This window comes from Camelina sativa, chromosome 14, assembly GCF_000633955.1.
Source record: "Camelina sativa cultivar DH55 chromosome 14, Cs, whole genome shotgun sequence".
NCBI classification, from domain to species: Eukaryota; Viridiplantae; Streptophyta; class Magnoliopsida; order Brassicales; family Brassicaceae; genus Camelina; species Camelina sativa.
Window position 1 is genome coordinate 5,038,864 of NC_025698.1, and position 24,425 is coordinate 5,063,288.

Genomic DNA, 24,425 nt, shown 5'->3' on the forward strand with positions numbered 1-24,425 from the left:
TGATTTTTTTATCATATTTGATTTTATAACACAACTAATTTTTATATTTTAAAAAATTGTGTATCTAAAATTTAATTTTTTTTCCTAGTACTAATTTTAATTTTTTTTATGAGATAATATTTTATTACCGTAATCAATCATATATAATTTTTATTAAAATATATCAAATAAATCCACATTTATTAAAATATAAATAGAATTTAATATTAAAAACCATGTGTCAGCATGGAGCGTGGGTTTAAAACCATATGTTAGCCTGGAGCAAGGAATTTAATATTAAAAATCATGTGTTAATGGAGTGTGGGTTCAAAACCTAGTTTATTAAAAACCAAGTAAAACATTCATGAACATTTAATATTACAATTTAGGAATTTAAGACAAACTAAGACAATAGCTCCATGTGTCAGCACTTATATCACATCTCGGGTCAATCGGTTTAAAGACGTCAGTCGTATAACTAGGCCAACAACCAGTCACATTATGATGTTCCGCATAACAAACATCGAGCAGAGGTTGCTGGCAACTATAATGCCAAGGAAGCATACATTTGTTGTTCAATACATTACTCCCTTCAATAGAGCTCAAGCTCTTGAAGCTTTCACACAAGTTATTGATGCATCCTAGCACGAGATGGCTTCCAGCTAATTTCCATGCAGAATTCAGAGGAAGAACCAGGAAAGTAAAAAGAAGATCAACAAAGTCTTTTTCACTTTCAATATAGAGAACCTTCTTGTCCAGTTTACTGGTGAACACACTGACAGACATTACTTTGTTTGACTGAACTGCGCCTCCAGATTTTTCTGACACAGCTAGACTTTGCATGTTAAGCACCTTTGAAATGACACATGATCTCTGTTTCTTTAAGAACACGTCAGTCAAGGGAGTATCTGAAGAGAATAATTTCTGCAGTAGAGCTAGTACCTGAATGTTTCATAAATAAGAGAGAAATTAAGTTTCAGGTAATGGCATGTCAAGGAAAAAAATCAATTATAAGATGGTACCTTTTCGTGATCAACTTCTACATGCATCTCATGCAGCTGATCAACATCAGAATAGCCTGACACTTTGAGTGTTTTCAGGGTATGACTTATAGAAGTAAATCCCACTATCAGATTGTCAGTAATGGTGAACAAGGGCTTGTGGCTGACAAATATTTCCTCGTATACACCGCCGCTATGTGAATGAATATGCTTCGTCATCAGTTCTCCACAGTTACAACATCTTGAGGAAGAAAAGTTACTATAGAAATCGCAAGAAACCCTTCTTTTTGGGCAGATATAGTGCTTAAGAATCTCAATATCATCAATGTTAAGGTTAAGCCGTTTGCGTTGATTCTCCATCACGCTTCTCGGATACAAAAGCAGATCCTTGCAAGCTTCCGTCATGAAATTAGCGGTGTCTATATCAAGAACACTTTTGTAGAGATTGTTGAAACAGCCTATCATAGTGGCTTGAGCAAATATATGATTCTTCTGATATTTCTCAATCAATCTGACAACAGTACCCATAGGTAGTGTCAGAAAGCTGAAGAGTGCATCTACAAATTCCTTACCAGCCTCAGCCAAGACAACCTTGTTCTTCTTCTTGTCGACAAGAAGTCTCAGACTCAACACTGGTTTCTCTGAATTTGCAGCTCCAGCCATTGAAGATCCACAAAGGAAAAAAGCGAGAGAACAAAAAAATAAAGTTCAGTGTTTCAAGTTTTGAATCTTCTGATGCAAGAATTTTTCTTTCTTTCTTTGAATTATGCAGAGATGCAGACACAGAACCAGAAATTATATAATACTTGCATCGCTTGATTTTACCTGTAAACCAACTAAATTACATTCAATTCGTTAATTGCACATACGTTATGGGACTTGTATCAACGGATGATTTGAGTTCCCAAGGTTACAGTCTTCCAAAAAGTTTTTTGACTTTTGCTAGTGACAATGAATAAAGAGTATAAAGTGATTTAAGACATCAAAAGATTCAAAACCTTTTGACGTTCCCAAATATAGCTGTTTGAAACACTCGGAATCTTAGATAAGTAATTAGGGTAGATTCGTTTTATGACCCTTTGATCTTTTCCCATGATTCTGCACCGCTTAATATTACTACTTCACAGATCAAAAGTCACATTCATCCAAAAAGGTTGTAATATCAATCTCCCTATTTCCTTATATACTCTCAATAGTTTAGTAACACTGTCAGAAATCAACATTATTTAAGCCTCATGGGATTTGTTATACAGAATTTTTAACAAAATCATTTATCTTCTTCTTTCAAATCCAAAAAAAAACAGAGAAAATTTAGCAATTACTGTATTATAGATCATATAAGCCATAATTATTATTGAACTGATATGATATGAAATCCTGGAAATGCATATGGAAACTGAAAACTAAATTTGACTAACGCAGCAAGACCCCAAAGCTTCAAACTCGTCAACAAGTGAGAGGGTGAGAAACCAATGGTTATAAGAACCTAAGGCATGTCTTCAAGATCAACCTCCCCGGGAAATTCGACGCGGTAATCAGCAAAACTTGTCTCCACTAAAGGCTTCTTTAAAAGTAAGTTCCCGAGAGCGGTGGTCAAGGGAGTGGATGTCACCAATGAAGCTTTTAGCAAATTAATAGCCTGCATTACAGTATGACTCAACAGAATTAACTGAAAAAACAGAAGAGAAGGTTGTGAAAATTCATAAGTTTTGTTGAACAATCGAGATGCATACCTCTGCTTTCCTGATGTTAATTACGTGTTCCTCCATATCATCCAAGTTTGTGTCCAACTCCTTCAGTAAGGAAATAGCTGACCATGAGTTTGCAGCTGTGATGGTAAGATCATCTGAGATCATGTATGTTGCCCCTCTCTTCACAAACCCACTACTAACCGGTACCGTGGGTTCAACAACAAAGTCAGTTTTTGGTTCCGTTTCACTCAATAGACTAATTCCCTGCATTAGTGTAAGCTTCAATATTTATTCATTTGAGCACAACATATATCAGGAAAGATAGGTAACCACGGTTGCTATTTAGAATAGTAAATATATATATATAACATACCTCTAAATTGCTAATGTGGATTACAGAGTCCTTGAAATCATCCAAGTCCACTTCCAACTTCTTCATTATGCAATTAGTAAGATCATCTGACATCATGTGTGTTTGCCCTCTTTTCTCAGTCCCACTGCTACTATCATCATTGTTTTGATAACGTACACCAAGAAATGATTTGTCCAACTTATATTGCCAAGGAATCATTGCATTTCCTCCGCTAGAGCTCAAATTCTTCATGCTTTTACAAAAGTTGCCAATGCATCCTAGTTCGATATTATTGCCTCCAGTTATTTCCCACAGGGACTCCAAAGGGATAGCCAGGAAACTGAAAAGTAGATCCACAAAGTCTTGTCCGCTTTCAGCATAAAGAACCTTTATGTCCTGCTTCCTAACAAATACACTGAGTGACACAACTTCATCTGCCTTTGCTTCATCTCCATCTTGCACAAATATAGTTGGCAATAGCATTTCATGCGGCCTTGTCATACCACAAGAGCTATTTTTCTTCAAAAAAACATCAGTCAAAGGAGTTTCTGAAGAGAACAAGCAACTGAGCAGAGATAGAACCTGGATTCAAATATTTAAATTTCATAAATCTTATAGCAAATTAACCAGGACCAAAGTAATGGCATGCATATATATAATAGAGCGATTCCAAAAATAAAAATAAATGTAGTTACCTGTTTGTGGTGAACATCTACGTACTGTAGCTTCAACTTATCAAAACTAGTATAACCGAGTCTCAAAAGTGTCCTCCTGGCGAGAATAATAGATGCAAATTCCACTTCCATGTTTTCTGTAATGTGGAAAGATGTCTTCTCGGTGGCAAATATTTCATCACAACCACTTTCATGATGTTCTTTAATGTACTTGGTATTATCATCATCATAATCATATATGTTAAGCTTAAGCCGTCTGCATTGCTTCTCTTTCACATACCTCGGATATAAAAGCATATCCTTACAAGCTTCGCTCATGAAATCATGGATGCCCATATCAGATACACTGCTGTAGAGATTGTTAAAACAGCCTACATCATGAGGCTTCTCATTCAGCTTATACCCTTCCAGCAATCGCACGATAGCACCCATTGGCAGCGCCAGAAAACGAAAGAGCACATCAACAAAACCCTTACCCGCCTCAGCCAACACAACCTTGTTCTTCTCCGTGTCGACTAGAAGTGTCAGCCTAAATCTTGGACCCTCTAAGGAGTAGTCGTAGTGAAAACTAGCCATTGATAATGTCACCACAAAAACGTTCCGAGATCTGTAGATCCAGAGAAAGATAATTAGAAGTAAGCACACAAATAAGAGTAAACCAAGTCAAGCTCTGTTGTAATCGTGTCTATAACTGAGTACGTATAGTTCCTTTCTTGTTCCTCTATATATATATATATATATCGATCTGTAATCTTCTTTTCTCTATCAGCAATGAAATATAGCTTTACTAGAGTTATGCTTCATTCACACGACATGATGTGAGAGAATTGCAATGGGAAGAATATTTTTAACGCACGCTTATCTTTATAAAGGGATGAGTAATTAACCTAGTTTCCTAAACTAGAGGTTCTCGATGAAAGAATCGATCGTAATGATGGAAAGTATCGAGTAGTTATGGAAAATGTATAATTTTACTTATGGAAAGAAATATTCGACAAGTAATGAGAGATCTAGAGAATTAAATGATTTATCTAGTTCCTTTCATGCCGTCAAGAGATAAGTACTTTTGGGGAGAGAAAGAGAGAGCAATTCTGATGGAGGAGGCAGAGAAGCGAGTGGTGATTGCATCATCAACACAACGAAAGAGAAAGAGAAGAATAATTAAAAGAAGAAGAATAATAAGAAGAATAATTAAAAGAAGAAGAAGAAACGAGAAGCCAGTGACTGCTCCATCATCTTTGCCAATCGACGTTGTTGAGGAAATCTTCTTGCGGTTTCCGGTGAAAGCACTATTCCAACTTAAGTCTCTCTCGAAACAATGGAGATCGACCATCGGGTCTCGCTCTTTTGCAGAGAGACACTTGGATATAGCCGAACGATCACGCGTGGATCATCCTAGAGTTATGGTGATCACTGACGAAGACCCCCTAAAACTAAAAGTAATACCTCGTCCAGACAATGACCTTGGTTTTAGGTTATTCTGCTTGGAATCGGCTTCTCTTCTATCCTCTAATATTCTCAATATCCCTCAAGGGTTCACAAATATCTCCGTTTCTGGATGCTGAGATGGCCTTTTCTCCATCCATTCACCGAAAAATCAATCCATGTATGTAGTTAATCCGGCTATAAGGTGGCTCCGACAACTTCCTCCAGCTAGGTTTCAGATTTTGATGCACAAGGCTAACCTTGATATAAGAGAATGGTTAGAATTAGATTCAGTCTTTCATCTAGCATTCGTGATCGAAGGCCATTGATTACAAATTAGTGTGGTTGTATAATTCTGATAAGTACAATGTTGATGCTTTGAGTCCAAACGGAGTTACCCAGTGCGAGGTTTTTGACTTTAGGGCAAAGGCTTGGAGGTATTTGCCTTGCACCCCAAGTTATAGGATATATCACGACCAAAGGCCAGCATTTGCAAACGGGTCGGTGTATTGGTTTACCGAGTCATATAATGATAAAATCGAAGTAGTAGTTTTTGATATTCTTACCGATTCATTCCGGTTGCTGCCTAAGATTAACCCGGCTATTGTTGAAGGTATATTGCCATGTGCACTTTGGATAATGATTTGTGCATGTCAAAAAGAGAATTGAATACGTTGGTCCAAGATATTTGGAGGATGAAATCATCAGAAGAGTTATGGGAGAAGATTTATACAATAGATTTGCTTTCTTGTTCTTCTTCGCGGACTCAGTTTCGTGGTGAATATGACTGGAGAAGCAAGGATTTGGATGATCAATCTACACCGGTGGCAGTATGCAAGGACAAGAAGATCCTGCTCTCACATCGCTATTCTCGCGGTCTAGTAAAATATGATCCCCAAACAAAGTCTCTAGCTTCATTTTTCCAACATCCTTGGTCTAAGAGAAAAGTTCCTTATTTTCAAAGTTTGATTTCACATATCTAAAACAAACCTACCACCTTGGATCTACTACTTGTTTGGAAGAGATGAGAAGAGAAGAGCTTTTCTTTTCTTTTGTTTAATATGCGTCCATTATAGTTGTGTCTGAGTTCAATTGTTATTTATCCACAGAACTAGTTGTAATTCTATCTAAATTAATATATTTCTATTAAGATTGTTAAGAACTAATTGTCTATATGGAATTTTAGTTTTGTCCTAGAGTATATTAGGAATTGGGATTATATATTTTTACTAGTCAAAACAAGAAGTTAATGACTACTACATAATCATGAAAGCAGTTTGACTGAATGTGTGTGTGGAAAATACGAGAAGGAACAATGGAAAGGTTATGAAATGCCAAAACAGTAAGAAAAAAAAAAGAACAGAGATCGTGTTTAGGGTGATGAAGATAAGATAAGAGTCTTTATCCATCAGCCTGAAGCAAACTTTCCAAACTTTCCCTAACATCTCCCGATACATTGTACTATGACTGCTTGGCCGTAGAACGTTACTTTTTTTTATCACATTGTCCAGTCTCTTGTCTCCCTCTTAGCCCAACAGAACAAAGAAGAAGGAGCAACGAGGAAAAGAAGTCGACAATGATGTCGTGAAGAGTCAACAACAAAGACATGAAGACATGATTCAACAAGGAGTTGGGCTTTGTGTGTGTTTGTAATAATATTATCATTGGGCTATTAGTTAAGTTAGGCCCAACAGAACAAGAGATTGTTTTGTTTTGTTTTGACTAAGTTAGAGAGAGGAGTGTTGTGTTGGTTAATGTCTAGCTAAACTAGAGTTGCTGTTTGCCAAAAAAAAAAAAAAAACTAGAGTTGCTAAGTGTTGTGATGTTAAGTTTTGTTGTTAAAGTACCATGACTTGTGTAAGAAAGCTACTAAGTAGGATTAAGGTCTAAGTGAGTATAGTGGTGCAAGTGTGTGGTAAGAAACTATTATAAATATGTGAAAGTGTTAGAAAATGTAAAAGTATATTTTGATCTAATAAAGAAAATTAAATGTGGACATACGAGTGTGTCTCAAAGACTCTGTTTTTTCTGTGGCGTTCGAAGAAGGGATAACAGATTTTTGGAACCCTAGATCGATCTCTCTCCAACACAATGGCTTTTTAAGAATCTTAAAGTTCCGATTTAAAAATAAAAAAGTGATCTACCGGTGTAAAAACTGTAGATTACTTACTACTGCATACTAATTATCTATTCTCTGGATTATTAACCATGGTCCGGTTTTATTGTGTAGATTAGATATATATATATATATATATATATATATGATCTTCTACGTACCCATTATTAACAGAGAAAGTGATTCAAACCCATGAGGTCCGGTTTTATTGTGTAGATTAAATATATATATATATATATATGATCTTCTACATACCCATTATTAACAGAGAAAGTGATTCAACAAAACTCACAGCCAAATTTAACATGATTGATCCATATATACTAATATGATTCTTGATTACAAATTGTACCATAGAATTTAAAGTTAAAAATATGATTCTTGATTACAAATTCTACACACCCATTTTCTCTTATGTCTTTTCTCCAATTAAAGCAAATCAACCATAAAGCATGAACCTTTCTTAATTAAAAAACCATATTCACAAGAGCAACATTACCATAGAATAGTTATAAGTTCAAGAATAGTATTGAAAATATTGGCTTATGTGAGCGATACAAAATGATTTTTTAAACAAATTCTGTTTGAACATGCGCCTAATTAATTAAGATAAAAGAGTTCGTATATAAGAATAATAAGTCAAACAAATATCTTGCTAATCAGGTCTATGCAAATACAGATACTAATCTCGCAAAGGCATGAAAGGAACTAAATCAATCAGTTAATCCTCAAATCCCTCATAACTTATGGAATAGATTTTTCATAAATGTGATCATGTGATGATCATGTGCAAATATGAAATATTACTTTTCTTTGGTTGACATGCATGTAAATATGGTATTTTGTTAATTAGCACTTGTGAAGGACACTGATTAATCTCTAGATTCACGTATTTTTGTTAAAGCAATCATTTTAATTTTTAAAAAATAATTCATGTTTTTTTCATACGATCGAGACTTAATTTTTATATTGAGATTGATTTAAGGTTTTTTATTAGTTGGAGGTTTGTTTTACATTTTGCCTATATACAAATATGAATTCTGAATCAAAGAATATAGCAATATTATAAACTGATTTTTTTAAATGGAAATGATGATCATGATCTACAATGTTATCACCTATATATAAATCATTGTAAGAATATAAAACACGTCAAAACTAGTATAAAAATATTAGTTAAAACACTTAACTGTCACATTATTATGCAACTTCATTGTTAATTGTCTAAAATGTTGACAATTAAGTTTTTGATTCATATTAGTTTTATAGGCTGAATGATAATGTGACGAAGTGTTGACAAAAAAAGATAATTAATGTGAAGAAGTTTTAAATTGATAGGAACTAATGATAGTGTTAATTATTATTATTATTATTATTATTATTTTGGCAAACTGATAGTGTTTTTTTAGCAAACTGATAGTGTTAATTACTTCTGAACATAAATTGCTCAATAAGTACTTGACTTTTACTCAGAAAAAGTAAATGTAAACGACTTACAAAACCAAACACATTAATACCACTTTTGATCATTGTTTATTGTATCATGTCCGATATATTTGGCTAATTTAACTTTTTGAATATGTGGTTAAGTATTTTTTTTGTTAATTATATATTTTGGCCACTACAATATATTTATAAATATGTTGATTGCTCATTTTTTGATAAATTTGGTTGATTTTCTTTATAGACTCTGTCTTAGTTCTTGATGTTGTGGAAAAAAGTCTCTATCCTTTACAGTTTTAACTTCAAATTTTGTTTTACTTAGTGATCCTTGATGATTGCCTCATTGTGTTTAATACGACATCTAGAATTGGTCAAAAATATTTGATTTTTTTTTGTTTGAAAATGATGATATAGGAAAGTTTTGTTTCCATAACTTTTTGGTCTGAATTTTCAAATAAAGTATTTAGTTTCTTAAATACTATTATTTTAAAGGTATCTAAACCAGTTATGTACTATTAAATAGTATGGCAGTCTTGATTGACACGGTCGGCTATTTCTATCCCTTTGACCTAATTTATCTCTCGGATTATAGTTGGAAAATTAACGAGTAATTTAAAGATTTAAAAATGATTGCTTTAACAAAAATGCACGAATGAAGAGATTAATCATACCATATTTGCATGTATGTCAAAGGGATAGATTAATCTATTAAGTATTAAATGCACTCGTCCTTCACGAGTGCTAATTAATAAAATACCATATTAGTATTTTCATAGACCTGATTAGCAAGATATTTGTTTGACTTATTATCTTAATTAATTAGGCGCATTTTGTATCTCACATAAGCAATATTTAAGACATATTTGTCCAAACAAAAAAAAACAATATTTAAGACATCAAAACTTTTTAACGTTCCCAAATATAGCTGTTTGAAACACTCGGAATCTTAGATAAGTAATTAGGGTACGTAGATTCGTTTTATGACCCTTTGATCTTTTCCCATGATTCTGCACCGCTTAATATTACTACTTCACAGATCAAAAGTCACATTCATCCAAAAAGGTTGTAATATCAATCTCCCTATTTCCTTATATACTCTCAATAGTTTAGTAACACTGTCAGAAATCAACATTATTTAAGCCTCATGGGATTTGTTATACAGAATTTTTAACAAAATCATTTATCTTCTTCTTTCAAATCCAAAAAAAAACAGAGAAAATTTAGCAATTACTGTATTATAGATCATATAAGCCATAATTATTATTGAACTGATATGATATGAAATCCTGGAAATGCATATGGAAACTGAAAACTAAATTTGACTAACGCAGCAAGACCCCAAAGCTTCAAACTCGTCAACAAGTGAGAGGGTGAGAAACCAATGGTTATAAGAACCTAAGGCATGTCTTCAAGATCAACCTCCCCGGGAAATTCGACGCGGTAATCAGCAAAACTTGTCTCCACTAAAGGCTTCTTTAAAAGTAAGTTCCCGAGAGCGGTGGTCAAGGGAGTGGATGTCACCAATGAAGCTTTTAGCAAATTAATAGCCTGCATTACAGTATGACTCAACAGAATTAACTGAAAAAACAGAAGAGAAGGTTGTGAAAATTCATAAGTTTTGTTGAACAATCGAGATGCATACCTCTGCTTTCCTGATGTTAATTACGTGTTCCTCCATATCATCCAAGTTTGTGTCCAACTCCTTCAGTAAGGAAATAGCTGACCATGAGTTTGCAGCTGTGATGGTAAGATCATCTGAGATCATGTATGTTGCCCCTCTCTTCACAAACCCACTACTAACCGGTACCGTGGGTTCAACAACAAAGTCAGTTTTTGGTTCCGTTTCACTCAATAGACTAATTCCCTGCATTAGTGTAAGCTTCAATATTTATTCATTTGAGCACAACATATATCAGGAAAGATAGGTAACCAGGATTGCTATTTAGAATAGTAATATATATATAACATACCTCTAAATTGCTAATGACGATTTCAGAGTTCTTGAAATCATCCAAGTCCACGCCCAACTTCTTCATTATGCAATTAGTAAGATCCTCTGATATAATGTGTGCTTCCCCTCTTTTCTCAGTCCCACTGCCACTACCATCATTGTTTTGATAACGTACAAATGCATGTAATGTAACTCGGAGAGAGAAGTTGGTTAGTTTCGATTCTCGTTTGTGGCTATTGGCTAATAATGAGTTCAAATTTTATTCAAGGTGAAAACTAAAAATGACGTGCAAATGCATGTAATGTAACTACTAACTAGGGATAGCTAGTCAAAGCAAAGAGTTTTATTTCTTTATGCCCATATCTCGGTTTTCGTCGTATCAGCGCTGGCTATGGCCAAGTGTATGTTATGCCTAAAACACACAAAAAAAAAAAGATATTTTGGCCCACTAACAAAACACTAAGAATTTTTTTTACAACATATTGTCATGTGTTTGAACTCTGTACTACTAACAAGAAATGTGGGACTTCTACCACTGTAACATAATACCACCACGAGTTTTTAAAAATTGATGTCTCATAAATTGTTAATTATCTTTTGATGTCTAAAGCTTTTGCATCAAAGTTTTAGCTCCGGATTGGGCTTGCGTCGTATTTTTCATTTTGTGCGTGTTCGTTTCTCCGAGACTCCGATCATAGTCTATTAATAATGGCGGGAATATATTTGACTAATATAGTTTTTTTTTTTTTTTGATATTCAATTATTGAAGACCCCCATATTTTCCTTCTGCTTCTTTTATGTTAATACTTTTGTTGGAAATGCTACATTTCAACCCTTGAGCTTCATTCACCTTTCAAAATTCAACCAATAAAACAGTACAGTTGGAGATCTGAAATATCAAATAAAACAGTAAAACATGATATAATATTTTTAAGACTAAAATTATCATCATCACGTTCTATACAAAAACTTTATATAATTTGAAACTTTTAGTTCTTTCTTTTTTTAAGTAAATGTAAAATTTTAAAGAAAATGAATGTGATTTTAAAATAAAGAGTTTTGAAATAAAGTTTGAATCCGCTAATGTAACACTTTGCCAAATAGAGCTTTCTTGCTCGATAATAAGTTGTACTTTCAAAATCCTTAAAGTTTGCATCCATGGGATAATTTCCAAATAACATTCAGAAATCAAAAGTTTGGTTTGACTTAATTTCAGTTTTTATGCCAATCATAAGTACCAAACATTTCTTAAAGAAAGTAGTAGTGTAACTCATCTTTTCTTGTTTTTTTATGCCACCAAATAAAGTTGTTGATTGAGATTTGACCGTAGTTGTACAAGAACGCTTAAAACACCAAAACATGGGAAGCACTTCTAGATCATGTTGTGGTAACGTCCGAAAAAGAAAGAAATAATAACAACCAGACCGATAATTTTTAACTAACCAATTCAATTTAGTAAAATATAAGCAAATGCTACAGATCATACCAACCAGGAGCTCGACTTTGATCTCCACCAATATAACTTTATCTAGGAACCACGATTCATTACCTTGATTTGTTTGATTGTTTTTATTAGAGTTTGCTTGTTCCCATTTAAAGATTTGCGTTTATAATTTGAAAACATTACTTTGGCTATATTAACATAGTCGACAAGAAATTGAACGTTTAAACCCAAACACATGCCGTACGTAGAACAAAACCAGTCAACACACAAACTATTCAAAACATTCTAGCAACTTTCATAACAATGATTAATAATTCCGAGTTTGTGATCAATTAACTACCCACAACCAAACTTGGTTAACTAATTGGCAAAGTTTGTCTGAAAAAAAAAAAAAATTAAGTACTATATATATATATACAAATCATACTGGTAGAGTACTGGTAGTTTTTTTCATTAACTATATATGATCGATCTTGTTGTAGATTGTATCCGTGTATTGATTGTTTCAATGCAAGAGCTGGTATGACATTCAATCTTAACTAAAATCGTTGTAGTTGGGTTATATTAAAATGGAATTAGTTGACGAGTATTATATTCATTGCAATCAAATTGTGATTGACTGACATCTTTAAAATATTAGGGTTAATCATATTGCGATTAACCGGTAAAATACTTCGTATCTTTTTTTTGTTTTGTTCGTGAACCGAAATTCACATACGGATGATACGGTATGTCTTTGAAGTTTTCGCCGATTTGTGTAATTAATGACGCAAATAAATAAGATTAGTATGACGAAAGAAGGGTATTTACGTCAGTCCAATACTCTGAAGTTTTCAACGATTTGTATATCATTAATGACGTAAATAAATAAGATTAAAATAAAACACAACAACCAGAAATGTTTTTTTTTTTAAAAACAAACTGAATTTGAAAATGACAGAATCTGTAAAAGGTGGAAAGAAAAGTTCTTCCCTTTACCTTTTTTTATTTTAATCTCCTCGTCTCTGTTTATTTTTTTTTTCTTTTTCCGCCTTGCTTGCTTTGCTCTCGTGCCACTCTTTCAAAAAAACCTCTTCGTTCTCGTTTGCTTCTTCTATTAATTTGTAATCATCTCAGCAGCAAGGAAGCAATCTCTCCTTGGACTCAAGTTTCTATTTTCTTTTCAATCTCCGAGAAATCTTGAACTCTGTCTTGTCTCGTCTAGTCACATTTGAATTTTTTTTTCCGAGGAGATTTTAGTCTCAGCTTCTTCTTCTTCTTCTTCTTCTTCCTATGCAATCTTCGTATGAATCTACTGAAATCGATTAGAACATGGCGAATCGTGGTTATAACCTGCGTATCCTTTTATACTCTTCTTTGGTGACATATACATTATTGGAAACTTAAACCTGTGAATACAAAAAGAAACAAACTTTAGCTATACATATTTGATTACTCTCACAGTCTCACCTCTTAAACTTTATAAAGGGAACTTGCGGTAGTTATATCACTGTAGCATTAGGGTTTATCTGCATTTGGTTTGGTGGTGGGGTTTTTATGTTCCTTTTTGGTGGTAATTTGTTATTTGACAAGTTTGAATTTTTTTCATGAAATTTCTTATGGGTTATAATCTCTACCTCTGTCATCTCAAGAACAAACCGAGACCAGATGATAGAAGACAAAAAAAGACATTGCTTTTGGATTTTCTCTGTTTGTCTTTGATATTGATTTGTCTGTAAAATAGCTATTTTGGTTTGTTCTTGACTTCGAATTTGGAAATTAGAGGAGTTTGTGGCACATTCTGGAAATGTGAATTGCCTAAGTATCGGAAAGAAGACATCACGTCTCCTTCTTACTGGTGGAGATGATTATAAGGTCAACCTTTGGTCTATCGGCAAGACCACTTCGCTAATGGTATGTAATTTCTCAGTTCTCCTTTTTTGTATTTCTTCCTCCTCGTTGGTCTTCATCTGCAATCTTCCTTTCAAAAGTTTTTAACTTTGTACTTTTATAGCCATTACTTTTTGTACATTTTGTCTTGGTAGAAGAATGATGATAGTTTCTTTACCGTGTTGTTGGCAGAGTCTTTGTGGGCATACAAGCCCGGTTGACTCAGTAGCTTTCAACTCCGAAGAAGTTTTGGTGCTAGGTGGAGCTTCTTCAGGTGTGATAAAGCTGTGGGATCTACAAGAAGCAAAGAGTAAAGCTGATTGATTTCTCTTCTCATTTACTATCCCTAGAGATTATATTAGAGGCACTGGTTATATTGTCTGAGGGAGTTATAAGTCTTGTGATTGATGGGTTTGTTTCAGATAATGATGTCTAATATATTCATTCTTGCTCTTGAAGTGTAGTGGTTCGAGCTTTTACTGGACATAGATCCAACTGTTCTGCTGTTGAGTTTCATCCATTTGGTGAATTTCTTGCATCCGGATCCAGAGACACAAATCTAAGGGTTTGGGATACCAGAAAGAAGGGGTGCATCCAAACATATAAGGGTCATACTCGTGGCATTACCACTATCAAATTTAGTCCTGATGGTCGTTGGGTCGTTTCTGGAGGACTTGACAACGTTGTTAAGGTGAAAGTAGCAGTATCAACAAGTGGAGTTTGTGCATTGTTTTGTTCCCTAATGATTGTTCTAATAACAATTTCCTCTACATTGTACACAATAGGTATGGGATTTGACTGCTGGAAAGCTCTTGCATGAGTTTAAGTTTCATGAAGGACCTATCCGTTCCCTAGACTTCCATCCACTTGAGTTTCTCCTAGCAACAGGTATGAGTTTTTGACGTTTCTTTTCATGCGTTTTAGGGCTAAAGTGGTGGCACCTGACGGTTAATTGATTGTTTCCTATTTTGCATCCACAAGTCTTGTTTTGAGGTTTTCTGACTTCATATACTGCCCTTTCGCATTCAGGTTCTGCTGACAGGACTGTGAAATTCTGGGATCTGGAAACGTTTGAACTGATTGGATCTACTAGACCAGAGGTACCTGACCGTGTGTTTTGTTATTAATCTGGCTGTATTGATTTGGCATTGGGTTCACTATTGTCAACCTTCTTCCTTGCATGTGGTGTCCTTTGTTTCACAGGCTACTGAAGTTCGTGCAATCACTTTTCATCCAGATGGGCAAACTCTTTTCTGTGGATTGGATGATGGCTTAAAGGTTTTAAATGTCTTTGTGATCAACTATACAACTTAGATTATGTCCAGAGGCAAATATTGATACCATAAGTTCATGCTCATAATGCAGGTTTATTCATGGGAACCAGTGATTTGCCGGGATGGTGCTGATATGGAGTGGTCAACACTTGGTGACTTATGCATCAACGGAGGAATGTTCATTGGTTGTTCATATTACCGAAATTCTATTGGGATTTGGGTCTCAGATATATCGGTATGTAACCTAATGTGATTGTCCATACCTTATGTGAAAATTGAAACTTGAACGTTTTAAACAGGACTGCGTTCATTTCCTTTTTCCTTTTGTTTTAAGCAGCAACTTGAGCCATATGAAGCTGGATCTGAGGATAAGAAAGGAAGCATGGTGAAAAGATTCAGTGTCTTGGATGATCAGTCGTCTGAGAAAATGGGAAGTGGTCCAAGGTGTAGTTCATCCCCAGATTACGAGACAAGAGAGATAAAGAACATATACGTTGACTGTGAGTGAATGTTAATTTTGCTTTTACGCTCATGTTCTTTCAAGTTTGGTATGACGGATCTATGCTAGACTTCCATCTGTCAGTATAAATCGCATCTGATGTAAGAGGGTTATATAGTTGCTATCTTGGCACCTGGATGAATGCTTGAAAAAATTATTTGACTTAGTCAGAAGTGTTTTTAATGTAGACCATTGCAACTGTAGTAGGAACTCTTGTGATCAGCAACAAAGAAAGGTATCTAGACTTTAAGCTTGTTGTCACAAATATAATGCCATGGAATTCTTTGTTTATACCTTACTGCATGAAACAAAGTAGTCTTTACTCTTTAGACTATACTTGGTGAAAATGGCATGTGACTTTTTGGCTATGATGTTCGTTTCTGGACCAGATCAACATAGTTTTTCTATGTCTTTCACTTATGTGTGTTCATTCCTTATGTTTGGTCTGATTTGAACTCTCTTTGTTTAAAAGCCACAGGTGGAAATTTGAATGTTGCGCAAAATACAGGATCTCTGAAAGTGACATTGCCTTTGGAATCAGGAAAAGTAGCTACTATGGCGAGTGAGAAGCAGGATGCAACATATTTTGGACAAACAGGAGATAAGTATTCTAGTATGCATAGTGTTGTATCTCGAGATAGTGATAGTGGAGAGGAATCTTCTTATCCAGAAAGGGAATCTATCACTTTCTCAAGAACTAAATCGGGTATGTTGCTAAGACCAGCTCATGTAAGAAAGGCGCTAGCAAAGTTCGAAGAATCAAAGCAGTCAGTGGTTGTTCAATCCAGAACTCGGAAGAACAGCGGACTGGATGTTCAAGTGGAGCCACACACTCGAAGTGTGTTCCTTTCAGAACAGAGTGGTAGTAAACCATTTGATGCGGAGGAGTCTACCATCAAGGGTATTACAGACAAGTTTGAAAAAGTTTTATCATCGGAACCACCAACTGATGAAGCGAATCGTAGGTTCCCTATTCTCAGACTTAAGTTTCATTAAACATTAGCTGTCAGATATTTGATTTATCTTAAGAATATCTCTGCAACCTTGCCTCAGGTATGCTTCTTAAACCACCTCGTGTACAAAGGTCATCGAATAGCGAGTATCATGAGTCAAAACGAGCAATATCTGTTGATTCTGGGACTTCTGACAACAGCAAAAGTGGGTTGGAGCACTCTAGAGACCGTGACTTGCCTGCAGGTAAAAACTTTTATGTAAAGAGGATTCAAAATCAAACTGACTAATTGGACATTTTCTGCTAAGAAAGTGTGATTGGCTTCGTGTTTTGCACTCTGTCATATATAATTGAATTGAATTTACTTCACATTGAGGCTGTTCTTTTGGTAAACGCTGCGGCTGCGGCAGCGGTAGATTGAAACGGCGTGTCAAGCGGAGTAGTAGTAATGTTAAACGATACCGAGGACTTGAAAATTATAGATCTAAATGAGTCGCAGATGGCATCCGTTGAGTCGCGACGGTATCGGATTGATCGCTGAAAAATATTAGCGACATATCAATCTCCATCACCGCTCATCATCTGCGACACTTCTCTCTCATCTCTGTATATTTTGCTCTCCGGCAACACTGTTTTTCTTCTTTACCTGTCGCTGCCGCAACGTTTAGCAAAAGAACAGCCTTAATGTACATCATCTGTAGTCTGTTATGGTTCACTTACTTGGTTTTGCGGCAACAATCAATTACTAATTGGCTGGCATAAAAATTATATCATGTAGACACTGAACACCCTGGAGGCAGTAGAGAATTAAATCCCATGGAGATTGTTGAAGGAGGTTAGGAGTTCAGAACTATTTATGTCTTTGTTTTTCTTTGGTACCCATTTAAGTTGACTGGTTATAGTTTCCCTTTAAATTACTATGTTTGCAGTAAAAGTTGTCTCAGGGAGGACACGCTCGTTGGTTGAGAGGTTTGAAAGAGGAGAAAAAAGTACTCATACCGAAGCAGCCAGTACCACCATAGCTCAAAACACTAATGCGGTGCAGGAAGATCCGCATACAACATCAAGACAGACAGGACAAACTGCTGTAATATCAACACGACGAGCTAGGAGTACTCCAGCCAGAGTGATGCCTGTTGTTCTCAATAGGGATAGTAACATGACATCTAATGAGCCTCCTTTAACACAACCAGCTAGGACTTCTTCCGTTCCAGTGATATTCAGTCAAGCTACTAGTGTCACATATGATGAGCCTTCTGTAACACAACAATCTAGAACTTCTCCCATCCGGAGATTGCCTGTGACAATCAATCAGGCGACAAATATCGCATCTAATGAGGCTTCTGTAACATCAAGGCGACCACGCAGGACTTCTTCAGCACGAGTAAAGCATACGTCACTCAGTCAGGCAATGGACATGACATCTCATGAGTGTCCTGTAACATCATCACGTCCATCTAGGATTTCTCCGGCCCGTGTAATGCCCACAAAACTAAATCAGTCTGATTATGTGACATCTGATACATCTCATATAGCATCCAGGCACCGAGTTAGTCCAACTCAAATGCTGGCTACACCCACTGTGATTGATCAGGTACCCGATATAGAACTGGATGAGACACATGTAGCACAAATACAACCAGCTTGCGAGAACTTACCGCAGGTACGTTATAATGATTACCCTAAGCAACTAGAGTATTGTATACATGACAGACGTAATTGATTTTTTTGGTTTGTGCAGAAGGAAGAGCCTCAAATATCTGGGAGGGAAAATGATAGTGAAATCACTGATACTCTAATGCAAACTCATGATGAGTTCTTAAGCACTCTTCAATCGAGGTTGGCAAAGTTACAAGTAAGCATTCTTGTTTCTTTTCTGGTATTTTTCCTGACCACTATTTGTTGTAGTATTCATTTGCAAGTGGTTGACTTCTCAACATGCAGATTGTAAGACATTTTTGGGAGCGTAACGATGTTAAAGGTGCCATCGGGGCATTGAGAAAGCTGACAGATCAGTCTGTGAGTATCTCAGATTCTTAGTAGATTTCTCTTTTCTTTGATATTTGAATGTTCAGGTAAGCTAACTCATAGATACCGGGGACAGGTTCAAGCAGATGTAATCAGTATTCTAACCGACAAAATAGAAATTCTCACATTGGATATGTTTTCTCAATTGGTTCCTGTCCTCACAAGCTTATTGGGTAGCAGGACAGAGAGGTAAACATATTTTATGATAATTCCACCTTAGACCATAATTTTTCTGCGTTTGAGCTGTAAGAACGATTTGCTGATAAATATTGTCAGTTCAAAACTCGTTAGTCCTCTCGTCTTATGACTGAGGAAAGAAAAATATTTTATAGACTCATGCGTTTTATCTGTTGTCTTGTTAAATCTGAGATAGTTGTATGATTGTGCAGGCCGGTAAATGTCTCCTTGGATATGCTCTTGAAGCTTGTAGCAGTGTTCGGTACAGTTATACACTCAACTGTCTCAGCTCCACGAATTGTCGGCGTTGATCTTCATGCAGATGAAAGGTATTCTAGTTCACGCCACTCTCTGGAACCACAAGTAGTTTGCTATGTTATTTCTCATTTGCCAAGAAAAGGAATTAAATCACAATATTGCAGGCTACAAATCTGCCAAGTATGTTCTGCGGGATTGCACAAGATTCAAAGGATTCTTCCAGTTCTCGCAAGGTAAACATCCTAAGCATCCTACTTTCATCAACTTCGTAATGGATAGTTTTGGCGGATTCTTTGCTTATTTCCCTTGTGTTGTCTCTCTTTTCTTCGGTCTGCATACAGAAGAGGCGGTCTAATAACAAGAAAGGCTCAAGAATTAAACCTAGTTCTTCAAGAGCCATAGCCACAGGCGAAAAAACTATCAATAATCATATAACTGCTCGGCAAGTTGTTGTTATGTACATTGCAAAGAAGCGTCTCGTGTCTCTTGTGTCCAATCTCACTGAGGTTTTTATATATGCGGATTCTCATTCATATATCATAGAGAGAGAGGCAGAGTCTTCTGCTGCGGGAAGGAACTATATAGTCCCAGAAGAAATACTTGGAAGCTAGTGGTTGTTGTAAATCATTTTTTGGCCTAAGTAGCTTCTATTCTTGATTTGTTATTATTCCGTGAACCTGCAACTCATATTTGTGTAATTCGAAGTTTTAGTATCCTAACTGATGTGCTAATGCCTAATGGGATTGTGTAGTCTTCATATTCTATAAACTTTTGACACACGAAACAACAGTTTGCAATATGCAACTGTATATATGAACCAATGTGTCGTGTAGTGTCATTTTCCATTATACTTTTGTCCTTTTGTAACAACTAACAAAAGAGGGGACACCTTGCGTTTATATTTCATTAATTGCTTAACAGTGGGGTAAATTAACAAGTTTATGCCGTTGCACATTCTTTTAATCAATTGAAAGCGTTATTACAACTCTTCCATTTTGGGTTATTCGAAAACATTAGTCTTACCTTTTCACCAATTTGGGGTTTTCTTTAATCTCTAACGTCTTACATGAGTTTTATTTATGATAAAACTCACCTGTTAACCATATGACCTTATTATTGATTCCCTCTCTATTCTCTATCTATTTCTACTCTTTAGATCTATCTTCGACAAACTTGCAAACTTTGTTACTTTTTTCCTTACTAACTAAAAATTATAAACTCCTCACACGTTTGAGAAGGATTTAGTCTTAACGTCTTAACAAACTTTTTTCTTATTTGTTTGAATATTTGATGTTACCTGAGTACCTTGTATGTTACAAATCATATGTTAAACGTACAAACAAACAAATATATAAAGTATATAAATCAGAATCCAAGCGTTGATAGCTTAACTATGGAGCGATGTTTATCCAAACGTTACATTATTTAAAATTCCATAATCATACTATAATCAAACCGAAGAATATCCAAATCGAACAGAAATTTATTTGAAATTTAGAAAATATTTCGGTAGAAGAATGAATCTAAACGGTATCCAGAAGAAACTAAAGATGTGTTTGGTGATGTATTTAGGTGTTTGAATTGATGAGTTCACAAGTATAGTCAAAAAGGGAGAATGAAGATGTATTGGATGGCTGAAGTAGTGTCCGTGTGATTCAAGAAATGATACAACATTGTTGTTGTTTTATGTGCGTGAGAAGTTTCTAAAAGGTTTGAGAAGGCAATATAGAAGGACGGTTTGAGGATGAATTGAAGAGAAAAACTACTATTTATTGGGTTGATTAAATTGAAGTTTTAAAAGGAAAAGGAAAATAGCAAAAAGAAAAAAGTTCTTTTCTTATGGAATTTGGAAATTTTCTCCTATTGTGATTAGGAAGTCTTGATGGGTATATAAGGAGGTGTTGGGCACGTCCTAGAGAGGTAAGAGAGCTGAAGTATATAGGTTAGAACCCTAGAGAGCTTTCTGTTGGTGTGCGGTTTAGTTTCGCGGTTTGGTGCTTGTGTTGTTCAAGCTTCTTTGTTTGTCGGTGTGACGTGTGTGTGAAGGTTGCTCAAGAGAGTTGAAGATCTGAAGTCTAGGCTCAGGGGGAGTTTAGCCCAAGGTTAAGTTATCTTGGTTTAAATCTAGGCTTGGTGTTAGTCTAGTTAAGGGTAGAGAATTATCCTTAAGATTTCATGTTATAGAACGGAGCGGTGAATTAAGAGGGTTGTGCTTAATTTACGCGTTTGCGAATATGTTGTATTTGCTTTCTTGTTCTAGTGGAATCGAAATCTGGACGTGGTCCCGGGGAGTAGGAAAAACCGAACCTCGTTAACAAAGTTCTTGTGTTCTTTATTTTCTGCACTTTATTATTGCCTCATCCGCATTTACAAGTGGTATCAGAGCGGGTTATCGATAGAGATTAAGTCTAGTTTCGGGTAGATCAAGGGTGAGGGTAGTTCAGGAAGTAAGGCAGAGCTTTGAATCAGTTGTGATGAATTCATACAGAGAAGGCACGTCTATGTCAAGACCGTCGTTGCTTGATTCAACGAATTACAGGTATTAGAAGGTTCGTATGCAAGCGTTTATTAGTAACCTTGATGAAGATTGTTGGAATTTGATTGAGCTTGGTTGGGAGCCCCCTAAATTCGTGGATGATAAAGGAGTTGAGTTCTTAAGCCCAGAGATAAGTGGACTGCTACAGAGAAAAAGCTATCAAGTTGTAATTCGACAGCCAAGACAGCGACTTACAATGCTATTGATTCAAGCCACTTCAAGTTAATCTCTCAATGTGTATCAGCTCAAAAAGCGTGGAAGTCATTGGAGAATATGTTTGAGGGTACTTCAAGTGTTAAGAGAACAAAATTGGATATGTTGGCATCACAATTTGAGAATCTAAGGATGGAAGAAAAAGAAATTGTGGCTGAGTTCAATGCTAATTTATGTGATATATCTAATGAGGCTTTTGCTCTTGGAAAGCAGTACAAAGACAAAAAGCTTGTGAAGAAACTGAAGCGATCATTGCCTGCAAAATTTGAGTCAAAAATTTCTGCAGTTGAAGAAGCTCATAATTTAGATGAGATGGTTTTTGATGAGTTTGTTGGGATTCTTAAAGCTTTTGAATTAAGCAAAGCATATGAAGCTGAAGGAGTTAAGAAAAAAGATGATGAAGTTAAGGAAGCAATAAAGAAGGAAGTTGATATTGGAGTTGCTCTTAAGGTATCATCTTGTGAAGATTCAATGGCTATGTTATCAAGACAATTTGCTAAATTTCTGAAGCGTAAGGGCGAAGAGAAGAAAAGTAGAATGGGTGAAGAGATGAAGACTTCATCAAAGAATGTTCAGTGTTTTGAATGCAAAGGATATGGGCATGTACGGTCTGAATGTGCCAATCTACAAAAGTATAAGAAGAAAGCTATGAATGTTGAAACTAGTGATTCTGAAACTGATTCAGATGAAGAAGAAGAACTGAAGAATTTTGTGGCGTTTACAACATTTGAAGATAGTTCAGAATCAGTGTTTGCATCAGCGTCTGCATCAGTGTCTGCAACTGCTTCTGAACCTGCAGTAAAACCTACAACTACATCTGAACATGAATCTGATAGTGATAGTGATGCAGAGGATATGAGTTATGAAAAATTTGGTAAGAGCTATGAGAAGTTGTATGCACATTGGCTTAAGGTAGTTGAATAAAATTCAGTTTTGATTAAGGTGAAGCTCGAGTTAGAGGCTAAAATCGTTGAAGCAGAGAAACATGCAACAGAGAAGGGAGAAGAAACGTTACAAGCTAAAGTGCAACTTGAAGAAACTCAAAAGAATTTGAGAATGCCTTAATAATGGTACAAAGAAGTTAGATCATATTCTGAGTATTGGCAAGACTGATAAGTGTGGACTTGGATTTGAAGGTAAAGTTTCAAAATCAGATATAATGTTTGTTTCAAGTGGAAAAATTACGTCTGCATCAGGAACTGCACTGGTAACAGAGACTGCTTTAAAGAATGCTTTAAAGAGTGTTTCAGAGACTGTATTTTTGAAAGAGCATGGTAAAAGAATTTCTGAATTGGAGAATGCACCTAGACAAGTGTTTCGACCTGTTTGCCATCATTGTGGTGTTGTTGGGCATATTAGACCAAGGTGTTTCAGATTGTTGAGAGAGAAGAGCCGAATGGAGAATGCTTATGATGTAAGGTTTCAAGGTCCTACATGTTATCATTGTGGAGTTCAAGGACATATTAAGAGGAATTGTTTCAGGTTCATTCAAGAGGATAAATATGGAGGTCTAAGGCGCAACAAGGTTTGGGTTAGAAAAGATGAGTTCTATGGAGGTGGTGTACTAGGCTATCAACTGCGTATTGCAAGGCGGGGAGAATTTTCCAGTTAGTTTTGACCATGTTGTGACTCATTCAGGGGGAGAATGAAGATGTGTTTGGTGATGTGTTTAGGTGTTTGAACTGATGAGTTCACAAGCATAGTCAAAAAGGGGAGAATGAAGATGTATTGGATGGCTGAAGTAGTGTCCGTGTGATTCAAGAAATGATACAGGATTGTTGTTGTTTTATGTGCGTGAGAAGTTTCTAGAAGGTTTGAGAATGCAGTATTGAAAGACGTTTTAAGGATGAATTGAAGAGAAAAACTACTATTTATTGGGTTGATTAAATTGGAGTTTTAAAAGGAAAAGGAAAATAGCAAAAAGGAAAAAATTATTTTTTTATGGAATTTGGAAATTTTTTCCTATTGTAATTAGGAAGTCATGATGGGTATATAAGGAGGTGTTGGGCACGTCCTAGAGAGGTAAAAGAGCTGAGGCATAAAGGTTAGAACTCTAGAGAGCTTTCTGTTGGTGTGCTGCTTAGTTTAGCGGTTTGGTGCTTGTGTTGTTCAAGCTTCTTTGTTTGTCGGTGTGACGTGTGTGTAAAGGTTGCTCAAGAGAGTTGAAGATCTGAAGTTTAGGCTCAGGGGAAGTTTAGCCCAAGGTTAGGTTATCTTGGTTTAAATCTAGGCTTGGTATTAGTCTAGTTAACGGTAGAAAATTATCCTTAAGATTTCATGTTATAGAACAAAACGGTAAATTAAGAGGGTTATGCTTAATTTACGCGTTTGCGAATAGGTTGTATCTGCTTTCTTGTTCTAGTGGAATCGAAATCTGGACGTGGTCCCAGGAAGTAGGAAAAACCAAACCTCGTTAACAAAATTTTTGTGTTCTTTATTTTGTGCACTTTATTATATCGTTATCGGCATTTACAGAAACGAAAACAATCTACAAAAAAAAAAAAAAAAAAAAAAAAAAAAAAAAAAAAAAAAAAAAAAAAAAT

General features: G+C 35.5%; 4 protein-coding genes and 1 pseudogene across 5 annotated transcripts; 3 read left to right on the forward strand and 2 right to left on the reverse strand.

The window, feature by feature from the left end:
• Nucleotides 373-1,643, reverse strand: LOC104743226. The gene is made up of 2 exons (XM_010464335.1): nucleotides 1,002-1,643; nucleotides 373-921 (listed from the first exon to the last, which is right to left on the reverse strand). Exons 1-2 carry the CDS (start codon nucleotides 1,641-1,643, stop codon nucleotides 373-375), a joined length of 1,191 nt encoding a protein of 396 aa, XP_010462637.1.
• LOC104743227 lies at nucleotides 2,467-4,273 on the reverse strand. The gene is made up of 5 exons (XM_010464336.1): nucleotides 3,719-4,273; nucleotides 3,411-3,605; nucleotides 3,045-3,341; nucleotides 2,714-2,935; nucleotides 2,467-2,619 (listed from the first exon to the last, which is right to left on the reverse strand). Exons 1-5 carry the CDS (start codon nucleotides 4,271-4,273, stop codon nucleotides 2,467-2,469), a joined length of 1,422 nt encoding a protein of 473 aa, XP_010462638.1.
• On the forward strand, nucleotides 4,792-6,105 carry LOC109128865 (annotated as a pseudogene).
• Nucleotides 13,080-19,868, forward strand: LOC104739750 (katanin p80 WD40 repeat-containing subunit B1 homolog). 2 transcript variants are annotated; one of them, XM_010460196.2, is made up of 19 exons: nucleotides 13,080-13,412; nucleotides 13,839-13,969; nucleotides 14,138-14,255; nucleotides 14,410-14,636; nucleotides 14,731-14,833; nucleotides 14,975-15,045; nucleotides 15,149-15,223; nucleotides 15,311-15,454; nucleotides 15,557-15,719; nucleotides 16,191-16,679; nucleotides 16,772-16,915; nucleotides 17,449-17,505; nucleotides 17,600-18,333; nucleotides 18,412-18,525; nucleotides 18,615-18,689; nucleotides 18,775-18,887; nucleotides 19,088-19,204; nucleotides 19,298-19,366; nucleotides 19,475-19,868. In XM_010460196.2, the coding sequence occupies exons 1-19, from the start codon at nucleotides 13,388-13,390 to the stop codon at nucleotides 19,533-19,535; spliced, it is 3,030 nt and encodes a 1,009-aa protein (XP_010458498.1). In that variant the 5' UTR covers nucleotides 13,080-13,387; the 3' UTR covers nucleotides 19,536-19,868. The 2 variants fall into 2 exon arrangements, with proteins under 2 accessions (XP_010458498.1, XP_010458499.1); XM_010460197.2 differs by having other exon boundaries at nucleotides 16,197-16,679.
• LOC109128639 lies at nucleotides 22,354-23,568 on the forward strand. The gene is made up of 4 exons (XM_019235434.1): nucleotides 22,354-22,756; nucleotides 22,814-22,905; nucleotides 22,991-23,443; nucleotides 23,521-23,568. The coding sequence occupies exons 1-4, from the start codon at nucleotides 22,354-22,356 to the stop codon at nucleotides 23,566-23,568; spliced, it is 996 nt and encodes a 331-aa protein (XP_019090979.1).